The sequence below is a fragment of the Uranotaenia lowii genome, chromosome 3 (genome assembly GCF_029784155.1).
Source record: "Uranotaenia lowii strain MFRU-FL chromosome 3, ASM2978415v1, whole genome shotgun sequence".
Classification (NCBI taxonomy): Eukaryota; Metazoa; Arthropoda; class Insecta; order Diptera; family Culicidae; genus Uranotaenia; species Uranotaenia lowii.
In genome coordinates this window covers 275,338,948-275,355,708 of record NC_073693.1, presented here as the reverse complement: position 1 = coordinate 275,355,708, position 16,761 = coordinate 275,338,948, and the positions used below count along the sequence as shown (strand labels likewise).

Here is a 16,761-nt window from a genome sequence, read left to right as displayed (position 1 = left end):
TCGTCAAAATAAAATAAAAACACAAGAACAAGCTGGTTATTCCAAATGTCTACAAACTCGTAAAATAACCTTTTAATTTAAGAATGTCATATCAAACACATAGTTTATTCACGATTCATATTGAGGAAACCATTATAACACATAATCAAACTAGCTTCGGCATGTCACAATTTGGTTCAAACTCAAAAACAGGAGAGCGCCTCCGATACATTGCCATTACAAGCTCATAGGTAACAATAGTTCCAGCAACCTACAAAAGTAAAAATAGTTGATCTTTGTTTCTACCGTGGATAAGAAGTAGGTATGACATTTATAAAGGAAAGTATAGTTACCGAAAGTAGAATCTGTCGGGTAACACGAAACAGACCAAGGCCGGAGAAGCCAACACCCTTCTTTGAGTACATCTGGATTCGCCTCAACTCTTCGCAGAAGTCATCACTTGATACTTTTTCAATCAGTTGAAACGGTTCTTGACTGACGTCGTGAACTTTTGAACAGTACCAAAACATCAAAAATGTTCTCAACAGTAGAAAAGTAAACGAAAAGAGAAAGTACAACTTATTGATGAAAAAGGGGAGATACGCGTTCGCATTCGAGATCTGCTTGCAAAGAACGTACAGGTCGTTCCCGAATGAGATGAACATAAGTTTGCTGATATGGGTGTTTAAAACATCCATCAGTTCGCAAAGGGTCGTGTAGAGAATCCGGATTTGTTCCCAAAACTGTTCATCTTGCTTTCGATGAATACGACTTTCGATAAAAATGTTGAGCTGATGGAATCTTGCGTGAATTCCGATACTCACAAGTATTATGAACAAATCTACGAAGTTCCATGTGAATGTCATGGAAATTATCACGTACTGGAAAGTTAAATGATTGAATCATTGAATCAAGGCTATCCTCATCGCCGCAGCCCGTGGCGTAGAGGATAGCCTTCCAGTCTTCTAAGCCAGCGGGTATGAGATCGAGTCCCGGTCACGGCACACATAGTACACTTTCTGTGGGTTGGTGGTTTTAGCATTTGTAAGATGCTAGCCATCATATCCTCGAAAGATGTACGCTTAGAATTAAGAAAAGGGATTCTCTTCGAGGAAACATCAAGTTTCATTGAGACCCTGTATGTGTTTGTGTTCGTTTTTAAAAAAAAAAAAAAAAAAAAATAAAGAATGGATTTTAAGCAGATAATCTTACTTGGTTGTAAATGGCCATCGGTACGTTGTACGGAAATACTTTGAAAACAGATTGAAAATTGGCAGATGAATAGAAATGGAAATGATCCGGTATGTCCCATTTGCAGTTCCATGCTACCTTATAAAGCGAGAGAATATTACTCAAAACGCACATGCTGTGTTCGGCTAAAAGAAAAATAGGTTCATAACTGACTGAACTGAAAAACACTTATGTTAAAAACACAAACCTAGGGCTAACAACAGTATTGTCACGGCAAGTAAACGAATTTTCCACTTTAAGGAAACTCTAACAAATGGATCAGTCAAAAATAATTCCTCGGTGTGGTACCACCTAGTTGACAAAAACTTCCATTCACGAGCGATCTTCCAAGTGATCACTGAACAAGTGGCATTGATGCCGAAGAACAGTGCCTCATCGATGTTGAAAACGTTCAGGTTGCTCCAAACTCGATTGATGCTACACGTTGCCAAAGCGTAGCCACCGAAAATGGCAATCGCCGAAATCCAGTAACAGAGATGCAACCGGCCGAATTTGTAGTCTACCGGATTGCGAGCCAGAACGTTACCCAGAGGGAAGATGCCGAAAATTTGGGTGACCAAAATTACTGAAAAAAGTGCGTTCTAGTTTAAAGGTCTTAAAAATTGTTGGTTGTCTGTCTCACTTGGAGCTATAGCTTGGTGGAACCTATCTGCCGGAACAGTACCATCTTTTGAGGATGAGTTTCCGAAATCACTGTGAATTTTACGTTTCTTGATCTCCAAAACGTTTGTTTGACGATGAAATTTGTTGAACATGATCGACCTACTATTTTGCATTTAGTGATCTGCTATAATCTAGTTGGTTGTGTTTAAATACGGAAATTCCTAGGCACCTCAAGAAACGTTTTAGAGGTATGAATAATGAATTGAATAATTTCAAACTTTCGTAAACAGTTTATTTTAATAACCATTTATTTGAGGACGTTTAAACTTTCAACGTATATTTTTACAATAATTGGAGGATCACAAAACTAAAGGTCAACACGGCCATCAATCAACTAGTGTTCTTTTAAGCCTTTGGCGTTTAAACTCTGAAGTAATTGTCTCAAACCAGCTTTCCAAAAGAACAGTCCTTTCTCGACAGTCCTTTATTTACCGAACTGATTACTTCTCTGTGATGTGCAAACACTCAATTGCTGTCGGTTTTAAGCGAGCTTCCGAAAACTATCGAATGGCTTAAGTGCGACTTCTTCTGTAGATGGAGCTGCTCCTTTTCAACGACAAACACCGGGCCATTATCTTCATCTCAACGACTGTCATCCGTTTCTCCTGGACAATTTTCGGATAATCGCCAGCCAGAAATCCAATCCAAGGCAATTCTTGCCTTCCGGTCCTCTGCGGGTTCCATTTCAAACACGTTTCCCATCGCTTCAAGAAAGGCTTCAACGCGGAGGCTCAATTTATGAGATCCGGGACTTCCGGTATTCTGGTAGTCGGATTGTTCTGGGGACCCATAACCTGTGGGTATTCGTATAGAAAGAACATCATAATGTATTAAAACTGTAGCTTTTTATTACTAAACTGAACAGGTAGGAGTTTGGATCGGGACTTATTAAATGAAGAAGGGCTTGAGCCGCAGAGTTAAGTCGAGCCTATTACCAGAATCTGTTCCATTAGAAACTGCTCTTGAGTGCAATATTAGCCCCCGACTAAAGTTCCAGTTTAAGGAAGCCTTTATGTGTATTATGCCCAGATCAACGAGTAAGTGCTTCTCGATTTTCTCTTGTTCCCTCACCCAAATTCTGTTCAAGGTTGAGCGTATGATTCTTTATGTATCACATTTCAGTTAAGTGAGTTGATAAAAAAAATCTTCCGCAAATTTGTGGATTCGACATCACTGAATATACCGTAGAACATCAGTAAAAGTTAAACTAAGCGCTACACGCCAGGTCTGAGTTTATCGATCTGCCCAAGAAGTTCGGATTCAAAGTTGAGTCATTCCCATGCCTTTGCTTTTCCGTTGGTTTGCGTTCAAATCGTGCTAAAGATCAAGGAATGGTTGTCAATTTTTCCCCCAGTGGCTTGAATAATGCAACTCAGTGAATTTTCCGTTCTGAAACACTGGCCCAGCTCTGCTTAGAAGCCGAGAGTACACCAATAAAGTAGCAAAGAAGGCTTTGCCAGGGTGAAGGCAAGAGCAAAAAATCAGCACATTAAGTGTAGGAGAGCAGCGCTCAAGCAAATCAATTGGTTAGGTTCTTTCCCACAAAAAAAGAAGAAGAAGAAATATCGTTTCGTGCTGATTGTTAGCCTACTGCGGTAGGAAGAGAAGAAAAAATGCACTTTAGTAGTGTGTTTTTGGGATTTCTTCTGCTCTCTGGCATTCAACTGTGCTCGTAAACGAGTGTAGAGCATTTCGGAGGAAAGTGTGGCGCTCTACAAATCGTAGCAGAAAACAGTGCGATCTAAACAGCGCACCTGTCGGATTTGAGAGGTACTGAACAACCATGGATCACGAAATAACCTTGGTAAGTTAGCATGAAAAGCTACTCTATCCCAAGCCTAGTGCTAGCGAAAACGATTGAGGTTTCATATAGAAAAAAGGCAACAACGTGCTAACGAAGATAGTATAGCATGGTAACTTTGGTTGTAAAGCCTTTGACCGATGTATGGGATCAAGGCCTTGAGGTATGTAAATGCGGCCTCGTTGGAGAATTCGAACCTACCGCTAGCGAACGGTAGACAATGTACAACTCGAGACCCCATACACCCAATCTTCGGGTAGTTGTCACAGCACCTCTTATCTGCAACTCCTATTCTCTACCTCCCCTAGTGCTAGCTGGGGTGCAGCAACCTTAGCGAAGATCGGGTACCCAACCCCGGTGAATGCTTTAGTCGAATGCAGACTGAGTAAAGGGGCTTCGTATGCGTCTGTTCTCGGCAAATCGGCAAAGACCCACGCGACGAAAAGAGACTAGAGATTGGAAACTTGGAACATGGAACTGCCGATCTCTAAATTTTGTGGGCAGTACCCACGTGCTCTTCAAAGAATTGACGAGCCGCAGTTTCGACATCGTAGCGCTGCGTACCCAGATGTTCATGCCATCTACCAGAGCTGCGGCAACACACACGAGCTTGGAACAGCTTTTATAGTGATGGGAAAGATGCAAAACGCGTGATCGGGTGGTGGCCGATCAACTCACGAATGTGCCGGTTGAGAATCAAGGGCCGGTTCTTCAACATCAGCATCATCAACGCGCACAGCCTCGGAAGTACCGATAAGGACAAAGACAAATTCTACGCGCAGCTGGAGCGTGAATATGACCGCTGCCCAAAACATGATATCAAGATCGTCATCGGGGATTTTAATGCTCAGGTCGGCCAGGAAGAAGAATTCAAATCGACAATTGAAAGGTTCAGTGCACACCAGCTGACCAACGGAAACGGCCTCAGACTTATAGATTTTGCCGCCTCCAAACAAATGGCCGTTCGTAGTACCTTTTTCCAGCACCACCTCCCACACAAGAACACCTGGAGATCACCGTACCAAACGCAATCACAGATCGACCACGTTTTGATTGACAGCCGGCACTTCTCGGACATCATCGACGTCAGATCCTGTCGAGGCGCCAACATCGAGTCAGACCATTATCTGGTGATGGTTAAGCAACCTGAGATCGCGGCAGACTACGCGCAATCGGTCGAAGCAGCGTTGCCGGCAGAGGGCGAGCTTGACAAAGCCCCATTTGAAGACTGTTGGGATCAAGACAGCCATCAACAGTGCTGCGGAGAACGTCATCGGTCATGTAGAGCGAACTCGACGGAACGACGGAAGCGGCGGTCGTGCAAAGAGGCACATGTCAAAATGTGGAAAATCACCGACAGCGGAAGAGGCAGCGAGTCCGAATTGTTCAGGAGAAAAACGCATCCCGCAAAGGCTTCGTGCCACAAGTCGAAATGTGCTGGGATAAGGACGGGGGCATCCTGACGGACAATCGTGAGATGATCGAAAGGTGGAAACAGCACTTCGATGAACACCTGAACGGTGCACATGCAGGAGATCAAGATGGTGGGGGAAGGTACACAGCCGGCGTAGCCATCGACGTAGAGGAGCCACTCCCAACGATGAGTGAAGTTAAGGAAGCCATTCGCCAGCTTAATAGCAACAAGTCGGCTAGGAAGGATGGCATCGCAGCTGAACTAATCAAAATGGGCCCGGAAAAGTTGGCCGATTGCCTACACCGGTTGATAGGTCGGATCTGGGACATAGAACAGCTACCGGAGGAGTGGAAGAAGGGGGTAATATGCCCCATCTACAAGAAAGGCGACAAATTGGACTGTGAGAACTACCGAGCGATCACTTTCCTCAATGCCGCCTACAAAGTGTTGTCCCGAGTCCTACTCCGCCGCCTAACGCCACAAGCAAACAGATTCGTGGGAAGTCATCAGGCCGGCTTCGTGGAGGGACGGTCTACGACGGACCAGATATTCACATTACGGCAAATCCTCCAAAAATGCCACGAAAACCAAGTGACACTCACCATCTATTCATCGACTTCAAAGCCGCATATGACACGATCGACCGTAACGCGCTATGGAAAATCATGGACGAGAACGGCTTTTTCGGGAAGCTGAACAGACTGATCAAGGCGACGTTGGATGGAACGCAGTGCTGTGTGCGGATTTCGGGTGAATTGCCGAGTTTATTCGAATCTCGCAGGGGGCTTCGACAAGGTGATGGTCTATCCTGCATGATGTTCAACGTGGTGCTAGAAGGTGTTATTCGACGAGCGGTGGGCGGAATGTGGGGCACGATTTTCAACAGATCCAGTCAACTTATCTGCTTTGCCGATGACAATGATATAGACGGCAGATCATCCGCGGTGGTGGAGGAGATATATTGCAAACTAAAACGCGAAGCAGGAAGAATTGGGTACAAGGATTGGGTTTTTGATTAATACGTCCAACACGACGTATATGCTGGCCTGCGGATCCGAGGCCGACCGAACCCGCTTGTCCAGCAATAACAAGTTCACTTTCGACGGCAACGAGCTGGAGATAGTCGAAGACTTTGTCTATCTCGGCTCACTGGTGACCGCAGACAATGACACCAGCCGTGAGACCCGGCAGGGCGGTCGGTACACTCGGAGTATTCGAGCGACGAGTGTTAAGAACCATCTTTGGCGGCGTACAGGAGAACGGAGTGTGGAGGCGAAGGATAAACCACGAACTCGCGGGACTCTACGGCGAACCCAGTATTAGGAAGGTGGTGAAGGCTGGCCGGATACGCTGGGCAGGACATGTTGCGAGAATGCCAGAATGCAGGAGCGCAACGAGCGAGGTGGTTAGACCAAGTGGAGCATGATCTGGCGAATGTGGAGTGTCGGAGAAATTGGAGAACGGTTGCCATGGACCGAGTGAGTTTTAGGTATACTATGTAAATAAAATAAATAACGAGCTATCTGAGTTCACTAACAGCGGGCAACCACTGCACAAACCACTAATTGCTTTTGCCTAATGTCCCTACAGGATCCCAAGAGTTCAGTGTAGAAATCAGTTATCCAAATGGGTGGCACAGTTTCTTACACCCATAGAAGAGTTTGCGAAAATCGAAGGCCTATTTAGCAAATCTCTGTGCCGAAAAACCGCTGAAAAGTGTACTGTGCCAGAGATGATATGTTTGGAATGCACTACTGGCATATGGACTCGAGCTCCCAAAAAATGATGCATGACCACTACATTCAAACCAAGAAAAAATTTTATGAGATTTTCATCCTATTGGATAATTTTTCCCAGAAACAAGAGAATATAAAAAAAATCAAAGTGCCGTATGTTAAAATTGAGAATCGATCTCACAACACCATTTTTATATCGTCCTGGCAATCCGACATCTTAACCAGTATACTACCTGAGCCGGATGTAGGACGAGGGATATTTTTCATAGGCTCTCTGCCACCGATCAATCATCAAAAAACGCACAAAGGTGGCTTCCTGGCGTTTGGCCTCCTTTCGAGGTTGATTCCCATTGAATGGGGATTGTGTTTCGCTTACTGCCTACCCCAAGGAAACGGGAAAGGGAATGGATTCCCATTGAATGCGTATTGTGTTTTGTGTTACTGCCTACTTGGATTGAAATAAGGGAATGTCCACACGTGCTCAGTTCGATGGCTGCCTGAAGTTGGCCGGTGTTTACTTCCATCCTCCTTCGTCTTGTGATGGGATAGGGAGGGACGTGAAAACGGATTTATTTTGTTTCTTTCAGTCATGCGTTGTTCGATTGCGCTTGGAGGTTAATGCCGGCGGTCGCAAATCGAATCATCACCGATCGCGTTTTTTTCTTAAGCCAATTCCGGTATGATATTGATTACTCATGATTCGCATAGAGGCTGAATTTGGAGTGTAGAAGCAATGCGGTGGAGTCGTTTTGCTTAATGATGAACTAGCTTTTCCTCCCAGTGACTTCGTGTTGAAAGTGATGTTCGTCGTTCCTACATGTAACACGTTACTCAAAAGCGTCAAGCAGATCCCTAAGAATTCATAACGCAGTAAGGCTCAGAATCAATCCTAGCAGGGGTATTGACAATCTCGAAGTGCTCTCAATAGTAATTGGTCCACATATGTCCACCTGCTTATGATAATATGAAATTATATCTGTTTATAGAAGTTCCTTTAAGAAACCATTCAGAGTTTGATTGCTTTCTTTCGGATGTTTAGTCAAACCTCCAAATACTTGGATAAACACTTTATTATCTGTATAAATTAACTTTTAATATGGTAAAATGCATTCAACTCCTTGACTAACATCAGGATTTGCTCTACGGTAAGACAGAACGACCAACTCATAGGTGAGAATTGTACCAGCGACCTAGAATAGTAGAAATATTTGAGCATAAAAAAACAGTTTTTTCAAAACAATGTTCCTAAAAGTATACCGTTAAAAAGATCTTCCTTGAAACATGGAACGTTCCTAATCCAGTTAGGCTAGCTCCACGTTTCGCGTACATTTCCACCCGCTGTAACTCTTCACCGTACTGCTCGCTCGGTACTCTCATCAGCAAGCTACAAGGTCCGTAGCTAGCCTCGTGAACTACCGAACAGTACCAGAACATAAGTGCTGTCCTCAGTATCAGATACAGGAACGAATAGACGAAGTAAACTTTGTTGATAATCAGCGGCACCCGTTGACTTGCGTTCATAATCTGCAAGCAAATGAAGTACATATCGTTCCCAAACGATACCAACACCAAATGACTGATGTGCTCGTTCAGGGTTTCGACCAACTCCGAGAGCGACGCATATAACACTCGAATACCTTCCCAGAAGCTTTCATCGGTCGGCTGTTTCTTCTTTTTCTTTTTTTTTATTCCGCTCTGCTAAGTATTTGTTGAGCTGATCAAATCGCGACTGTATCCCAATGCTGACAAGGATGAGCAGAATATCGATAAAGTTCCAGGCATAGGTCATCGAAAGGATGATGTACTGTAAAAAGCTGAACTGTCAAATTTTGTTTATATATCACGATTTAGCTTCTTCGAACCTCGTTGAAAATAGCCAAAGGCAAACTATATGGCATGTATTTAAAGGTGGAAACGAAGACCTTCAGTGCATAGTGCTCAAAAGGATCCGCAATGGTCCAATTGCAGTAGGTGGCTTCAGTTTTCAGGTTGACGATGTTATTGACCACGCAGAGAAGATGTTCGACTGTTGAACAAATCGGAAGTACGTAAAATTACATGGATTAAAAGACTCATAAATGATAACTTACCAAAAGCCAGCAGCAACATTCCGGCAGCCATCGTCCGAATTCTTCTGGTCAAGAACGCATTCGTAAAGGGTTGATGCAGAAAAACCTCTTCCGTTTCGTACCAAATGGTCGTTATCATCTGCCAGCGTTCGGCAATCTTTTTCATCATAACGGTGATGGAAGCACAAAGGCCAAAAAAGAATGCCTCCGCTATGTTGATGGCGTTCAAATGCTGTAAGTGTCGGAGTAAGCTAAATACAGACACCGCATAACCTCCAAAAATGGCCAACGAGCTAACTAAACACGCCGGATGCCACCAGCGGAACTTGTACCCCGATGGAAGACGAGCCATTACGTTACCCAAGGGGAAAACTCCGAAAATTTGCGAAAGTTGAAAAACTGTAAAAAAAACTCATGTTTTAAAGATGTGCATTTTTTCTCCTAGACTTCACAGTGTATTACTTGGAGCAATAGCAACATGGAAACTTCCGTTGGCGGTCGCTTTTTCGATGTCGAACCTTTTTGTTTTCGTACATGTAAAAGTGGTATCCATTTTGAGCATGGTGAACTTCTTGCACAGTGATTGAGCATCTCTCCAATCAGGATATTCCATTATCATAATAATGCTCGATTTATTTTAGGTTGAATCTACATAAAACCAAAGCTGCATTAATATCCGCATGGTTTCAGGCTGCAATACTAAATTTCAAAGTCTATCGCGAATACTAATAATACAAAATTAAAAGATCATTCGTCTCCCATCAGTCAGTGAACACGGTCGTGGTTTCGTGCAGCCTCGTGTGTGAAAAAAGTGTTCTTTGTTCGGTTGATAAGAGACAGTTACCGCGTTCAATCCGCTGTTTTTTGCCGTATGGTGACCTTTAGAACAATCAAATTCCTACTAGTTACCAAAGCGGAGAAGTGCCCTCGCTAGCAAAGGAAAGGTGTTGAGTTGACTTCCCCGAAACTTTGCCTGGCGAGTGCTGGTGGCCTGCAGTTTTTTTCCGTTGTTCCCCGTGAAAGGGAATTGGCCCCCGCTGGAGTGTTTCCCCTGGTAGGCGGGTGAAGATCGTCGTCATTGTTAGACAAACGGCCTTATCATCTTCATCCGACTGGTTGTCCCGCTCGTTGACATTCGTGGCACTCATTTTCAATCAACGAAGGAAGATCACGTGGTTTTGACAATTAAGTGCAAGACATTAGTGTCTCCGTTGAAAAAATATGAACGAAGGCGGGGGGTTAAACCCCTCAGCTGTGGATGATGAAAATTCCATCTACGAAAATGAGCTGGTCCCTCAAATGCCTTTCTCGAATGGATGATAATTCTTCATCACCCCCAACTGGGAGTAGAACAACTCGACTCCGAAAATATACTGAGGGCTAATTTTCCTCTGGATCTTGGGTGGTTTTCATCCGGCCCAAAAAGAACGGTAAGCCTCTTAACGTGGTACAGATCACCAAAGATCTAGCGAGGTGGCCCTCTGTAACCAGTGTTACAAAACTGCGTCCAAATAAGCTGCGCGTTCTTGTGGCTATATCGAAAGCTGCAAACGATATTGTTGCCAGTAATTTTATAAACCTGGAGTATCACGTCTACATCCCGTCTCGAGACGTAGAGATTGAGGGCGTGATCAAAGAGATGAGTCTGGAGCATGCGCGGATCTACGGGGGGGGGGGGGTGATGGGGGTGATCACCCCCCCCAGGCGGAAAAATTAATCAATTTTTTAACTCAATTTAGATGAAATATAACTTTTTCATGTGTCAAAATACCTTAACATAGCTATTACCATTTTAACGCATGCATAAGAATTCAATAGCTGCTTAAAAATATGCCTGAATTGAGTATAAACAGTATGCGCGAGTATAACTTCATGTTGGCTTCGGGCGTGTGAAAAGGATAAAGCTTGCACCTCACTCCTGAGGAATTTCCTAAGCATGACAGCAGATTGGTTTTCTTCATTAACCGATATCCAGAGTTGATGGAGGCGCCAGTACCAGAAACGTCGGTTGATAGTGACTAATTCTGAATGATTTCTGAAAGAAGCCTACATTCATCTTAAAGTTGATCATAAAGTGATTTATTATTTATTATTTATGCATGTTTACCATACTTGATGGTTTTCTTAAAAAAAAAATTATTGGGTCCACAGATGAAATTTTTTAATAATTGTTCTATTTTCGGCTAGAAATATTCGTAACATAAATCTGACCATTTCAGTAACACTTTTTAACTGTGGGAAAATAACCTCAATCTGATCGATCGAACTTTGCATACATCTGGATCTGCTACCGTTAGTCTCTGCTTTCAGGAACATGCATGCCACCGAAGATTATAAGAGGAACCATAAACGCATCGAAATGCTTTCAAGTTCTACTAGCAAATCTGACCTCCAGAATGATCACAAGTTCGCATCTGCTGTAGACCCATTAGTCTATGAAATAGATAAAGGTGCTGTTTTGAAGGCTCATTTTAAACCTTACTCAACTATAGATGATATCATAAAGCTTAATATTTTAACTAGACACTGGGTACCTCCACCACAATTTTCGTTTCCATACTCCGAGCATTTGAAAAGTCAAAGTGCTGAAAAAGAAAAACGATACGCAAAGTGCAATGCATTTGGAAACATTCAAAAGTTGGCTGGTTTTTTCCAAACTAAGCAAGGTTATTTTTGTAAAGTCTGTCCGCTCTTTGTAGTCAACCTCGCTGGTGCAGGTAATAAAACTGTTCTACTATTAAATCTTGTTAGCCACAGCAAAATAAAAGCTTTAAGTATTCGATAAAATATAAAAAAAAATCTACTCAGCAAACCTCTTTAAAAAAAATTAAATATAATGATTTGCAATCTATATTTTTGTCTAGATACTTCCTTATTTGTGTTTTAAATGTTTATTGGTTTTTGATTGTTTTTTGATTGACGTCTACATTGACGGGTTTCGATAGGTAATGAAGCAGCATACGGATTAAAATTGGAACTCAAAAGAGAAATATTACGATTGAATATAATTGTAACTTGTGTAAATGGATTTTTTACCCAAATATTATAATAGTTTCAAAATTAATAAGACGTAGTTATAACTATAAAACCAGAGATGCTTATTTGAGTAAGTTGATATCATACCAACAGATTTATTTTTGACTGAAAATAAATGAAGTACGATTTTCAAAATTAAACTGCTTATGGATTTCTAATCTGATAAGAAAAACCAATGGTCATTCCATATCCCCAACTAGATAAATAAACGTAAATTCAACTTCATATTAGTGAAAAAAAAACATTTGTCTGCGTTTTGCCTAAGACTAAGCCAGCCACAAACAGATGTACAGAATTCAGAAATTTTGAAAATTTACCAAATCACCCCCCCTAAGAGCAATCTCTAGATCCGCGCCTGGTCTGGAGGCGGAGTATGTTAATCTTGGAAATCTTGGATTGCCGTCAACTCAGAACTACCAACTTCGTAACGCAAAGTACTCGCCTTCAGCTTCATTCCGTGTGACCTTCGCTGGTACCGCCCTCCCTCACTACGTCTTGATTGACCTATTGCCTAAACCTCCTGCAAGACAAAGTGCAATTGACCTCTCACTCTGCTCAAATTCATTACCATTGGATTGTCAGTGGAAGGTAATCCCTGATCCCAATGGTAGTGACCACTTGCCAATCAAAATGACAATCACCAATAGGGCCAGCACTTTAAATTCAAGACACATCGACTGGAAAAAGTACTCGGACGAAATAACAGATGCCGTTGATTCTATGAATGTTTTACCTCCTTTGCTGGAGGAGTACCACTTTCTTTCACGTTCGATCCATGAAAGTGCACTTTGCGCTCAAACAAAACCCATCCCAGATTCATGTGTTAGTCGAAGGCCCCAAACCCATGGTTTGATCAGCAGTGTTCCAGGCTTTATAAGGACAAATCAAAAACATTCAAAGATTTTCGAAAACATGGAACCCTCGTCCTTTTTGAAACATATGTTCCCTTGGTGGTTTATCAAGGGAAACATCCTTGAGTACCTTATGGAAAGTCGCACGGAGCATGCGTAATCGATCATCTACAAATGAAAGTGAAGAATATTCACATAGATGGATATTCAACTTCGCACGGAAAGTCTCTTCAGATTCTACACCAGTGCAAAAAGTAATCATGAATGTGTCTCCAGATAGGTGTGCTCTGGATTCCAGCTTTTCGATGGTCGAATTTTCACTTGCCCTCCTCTCTTGCAACAATTCAGCTCCGGGGATTGATAAAATCAAATTTAACTTGTTGAAAAACCTCCCGGACGCCGCAAGTTTCGCTTGTTAAATTTATTTAATCAATTCTTGGAGAACAACATTGTTCCCCAAGAGTGGAGACAAGTGAGAGTCATCGCTATTCAAAAGCCCGGAAAACCAGCTTCCGATGCGAATTCGTACCGTCTAATAGCGATGTTGTCTTGTATACGCAAATTGATGGAGAAAATGATTTTGTTTCGTTTGGATAAATGGGTAGAAGCAAATGGTCTCCTTTCAGGTACTCAATTTGGGTTTCAAAAGGGCAAAGGGACAAACGATTGTCTTGCTTTGCTGTCTTCAGAGATCCGAATGGCGTACACAAAACGTGAGCAAATAGCTTCAGTGTTTCTAGACATAAAAGGAGCTTTTGATGCAGTCTCCATAGAGGTTTTGTCAGACAACTTGCACTCCCGGGGTCTGCCTACACTATTGAACAACATCTTATACAGCTTACTTTGTGGGAAACATCTGAACTTTGCTCGAGGAGATATTGCAATTAAAAGGACCTCCTACATGGGCCTCCCGCAGGGTTCATGTTTGAGTCCACTTTTGTACAACTTTTACGTAAATGACATCGACAGTTGTATCTCTGAAGGCTGCACACTAAGACAACTTGCAGGTGATGGCGTAGTATCTGTAACAGGTAATAGTGAGGCACATCTGCACAGACCTTTACAAGATACTTTAAACAGATTGTCATCCTGGGCTTTGGGGCTCGGGATTGAGTTCTCTCCAGAGAAAACGGAGTTGGTGGTTTTCTCTAAAAAGCATAGACCAGCCCAACCACAGCTCCAACTTCTAGGCAGAACGTTCACTCAATCAAGGTGTTTTGAGTATCTTGGGGTTTGGTTTGATTCCAAATGTACGTGGAAATGTAGAAAGAAGATTGAGTATCTGAAAGGAAAATGCAAACAGAGAATCAATTTTCTCCGATCAATCACTGGCACCTGGTGGGGAGCCCATCCAGAAGGAAGATCTTTTAAAATTGTATCGAACAACTATTCTTTCAGTGATAGAATATGGTAGCTTCAGTTTCCAGTCGGCTGCCAAATCTCACCTCATCAAACTCGAGCGTATCCAATAGGCTTTCGCATCGCTTTGGGCTGTATGCCCTCAACGCACAACATGAGTCTTGAAGTTTTGGCAGGAATACTCCCTTTGAAAGATGGATACAATCTACTATCACTTCGGTTCCTCATCAGGTGTGAGGTCATGAACCCATTGGTGATCGTTAATTTTGAAAGGTTACTTGAGCAAAATCTTTAAACCAGATTTATGTCTATCTACAATGTCCTCATGTCAATGCAGGTAAACCTTTCTTCGTACTCTCCAGCTCGTGTTTTCAACCCAGACTACGATATTACTTCTGTCCAGTTTGATTTGTCGATGAAGCAAGAAATTCGTGGAATCCCGGATCCGCACCGTCCACTTCTGATTCCAAGAATTTTCGAAGCTAAATATAGACACGTCGATGCTGATAAAATGATGGGTCTCTTATAGAGAAATCAAGAAATCATCTATTAAGCCTACCCCTTTTCGGATACCATCATCTTTGTCTGGGTTCCCTTGCATTGCTCGATAGAGGGTAATGAAAAGTCTGACTCTCTGGTAAAGGTGGGGACGATAGAAGGCGACACGTATCAGCATGAATCGCCTTCAACGAATTTTACTTTTTAGTTCGAAGAAACTTTCTTGTCAACTGGCAACGCAAATGGGACGAGGATGAGCAGGGTCGGTGGTTCCACTCGATTATCCCAAAGGTAAGCCTTAAACCATGGTTTAATAGATTGAACTTGAGTCGGGATTTTATTCGTATATTTTCCCGTCTCATGTCTAATCATTATTCCTTAGACGCGGTTCTCTATCGATGATATTGCTGGCAGCAATTCGTGTGGTTGCCACCAAGGTTACCACGACATCGAACATATTGTTTGGTCGCGCGAGGTCCATCTTGTCGCTAGAACGAAATTGATAGACTCCCTTCGGGCTCGAGGAAAACCACCCTATGTTCCAGTGAGAGATGTGCTGGCTGTGATAGACTTTGACAACATGTTCGAAATATACCTTTTCCTAAAAGCTATTGATCTTCGTCTATAATTATTTTTATTTTCATATTTCCCTATCTGTTTTCTTTTCTCTTAAAAAAAAGGGAACTAGAAGTAAGCAAACTATTGTAAAAAAAAACAAAAGGAGTTTGGCTCCTTAAAGCTTAAAGGTATAAGCCGTTTCAAATAAAGAATTTGCAAAAAAAAATTTAAAGATGTAAAGAATCGGTTTATTAGCTTACAAAACTTTAAAACTAATGACACATTCCACGCGCTTGTACCGCTCAAAAGTGATTTTTATCCGTTCGCGTATCAAAAAATCTCAAAATTGCCTATAATTTTGATAATTCAAATCACACAAAATCAACGGAAAAAAGAGAAAAAAAAGTTTTTTTACACATGTGTTAGATGATTTTGAAAATCAGTTTTTTTGTTGAAAAAAGTGGTGTTTTTGACAACTTTTACAAAATCATTAATTTTAATATATGGATGATTTTTTTTTCAGAAATATTTTTAGTATGTTCAGAAGCCAAAAAACACGGCTTCATTTTGTAGAAAAAAGAATTTGTTTATATCCAATATAGTTGGTTTGAAAAGCGAACAAAAACAGTCGCAAATGAGTGAATTCACGTCACAAAAAAAGGGATGTTTTTAATTTTACGAGAAAACTTAGACTTTTTTTTAAATAAAAAAATGAGATTTTATTTAAAAATGATAAGACGATTCTGAAACACTAAAATTTATAGAAATCGGTTGGAATCTAGCTGAGTTACAACAGCGCGAATGAGTGAATTCACGTCACAAAATTTTATTTTTCGTTAAATTTTATATGAAAATGTGCTCTGAAAGCTGTTTTGACCCTCCAGATGGTCGGATTTTGACAAATCGAGCATAATTTAGTTGATTTTTTAATAAGTTCATTATTTTCAAATAAAAAATCAAAAAGATTGAAAAAAAATAAAAAAAAAACATTTTTTGGTGAATCTTTAAATAAAGACAGTAGTTATTTTAACATATGATCCCTCAATATGTTGCTATTCAAGTGCCAATCAAAATAAGGAAAAAGTTAGGTGCAGATACTAAAAATTTATGATTGTAAAACTCGGAACAACAAAATATCGTTTTTGAAAGTCTACATAAAATTTGAAGACTCCAAATAATGGTTCAGTATAACCACAGTATAACCACTGACCATACTGACTGGACACTCGATTTCGTTTTCTGGATAATTTTTCCAGAAAAAAAAACAAAAAAAATCATTTTTCCAACAGTACGCAATGTCGATTCCAGAGTGCGCATCGATCGATTTGAAGAAATGCTATCCCAGTTAGGAAATGCCACCCAACTTTAAAAATAAAACACGCAATTTCTACGATAAAATCGGGCTAAACAGGACCATTTTTCCTACAGGGCATTTTTTGTCGAATTTTTCAGGTTCGCCACCTGCCGTCGTTATTGCGAACCTGCAAAAGCTGACAACAAAAAAATTAGACAGAAAATGGTTGAATTTTTGTTCTAAGAGTCAAGT

General features: G+C 41.5%; 1 protein-coding gene across 1 annotated transcript in view; it reads right to left on the bottom strand.

Annotated features, from left to right (window-relative positions):
* Positions 1–145: 145 nt before the first annotated feature.
* The window catches only part of LOC129753450 (gustatory receptor for sugar taste 64f-like), a 37,853-nt gene continuing 21,237 nt past the window's right edge, over positions 146–16,761 (bottom strand). Inside the window, exons 2-12 of the mRNA XM_055749271.1 lie at positions 9,376–9,561; positions 8,935–9,312; positions 8,707–8,870; positions 8,539–8,648; positions 8,102–8,492; positions 8,028–8,034; positions 2,554–2,687; positions 1,853–1,946; positions 1,547–1,795; positions 333–487; positions 146–250 (exon numbers count right to left, since the gene is read on the bottom strand). Coding sequence (XP_055605246.1) covers positions 146–250; positions 333–487; positions 1,547–1,795; positions 1,853–1,946; positions 2,554–2,687; positions 8,028–8,034; positions 8,102–8,492; positions 8,539–8,648; positions 8,707–8,870; positions 8,935–9,312; positions 9,376–9,532 — 1,944 coding nt within the window. The 5' untranslated portion in view covers positions 9,533–9,561. The remainder of the gene's footprint in view (positions 251–332; positions 488–1,546; positions 1,796–1,852; positions 1,947–2,553; positions 2,688–8,027; positions 8,035–8,101; positions 8,493–8,538; positions 8,649–8,706; positions 8,871–8,934; positions 9,313–9,375; positions 9,562–16,761) is intronic.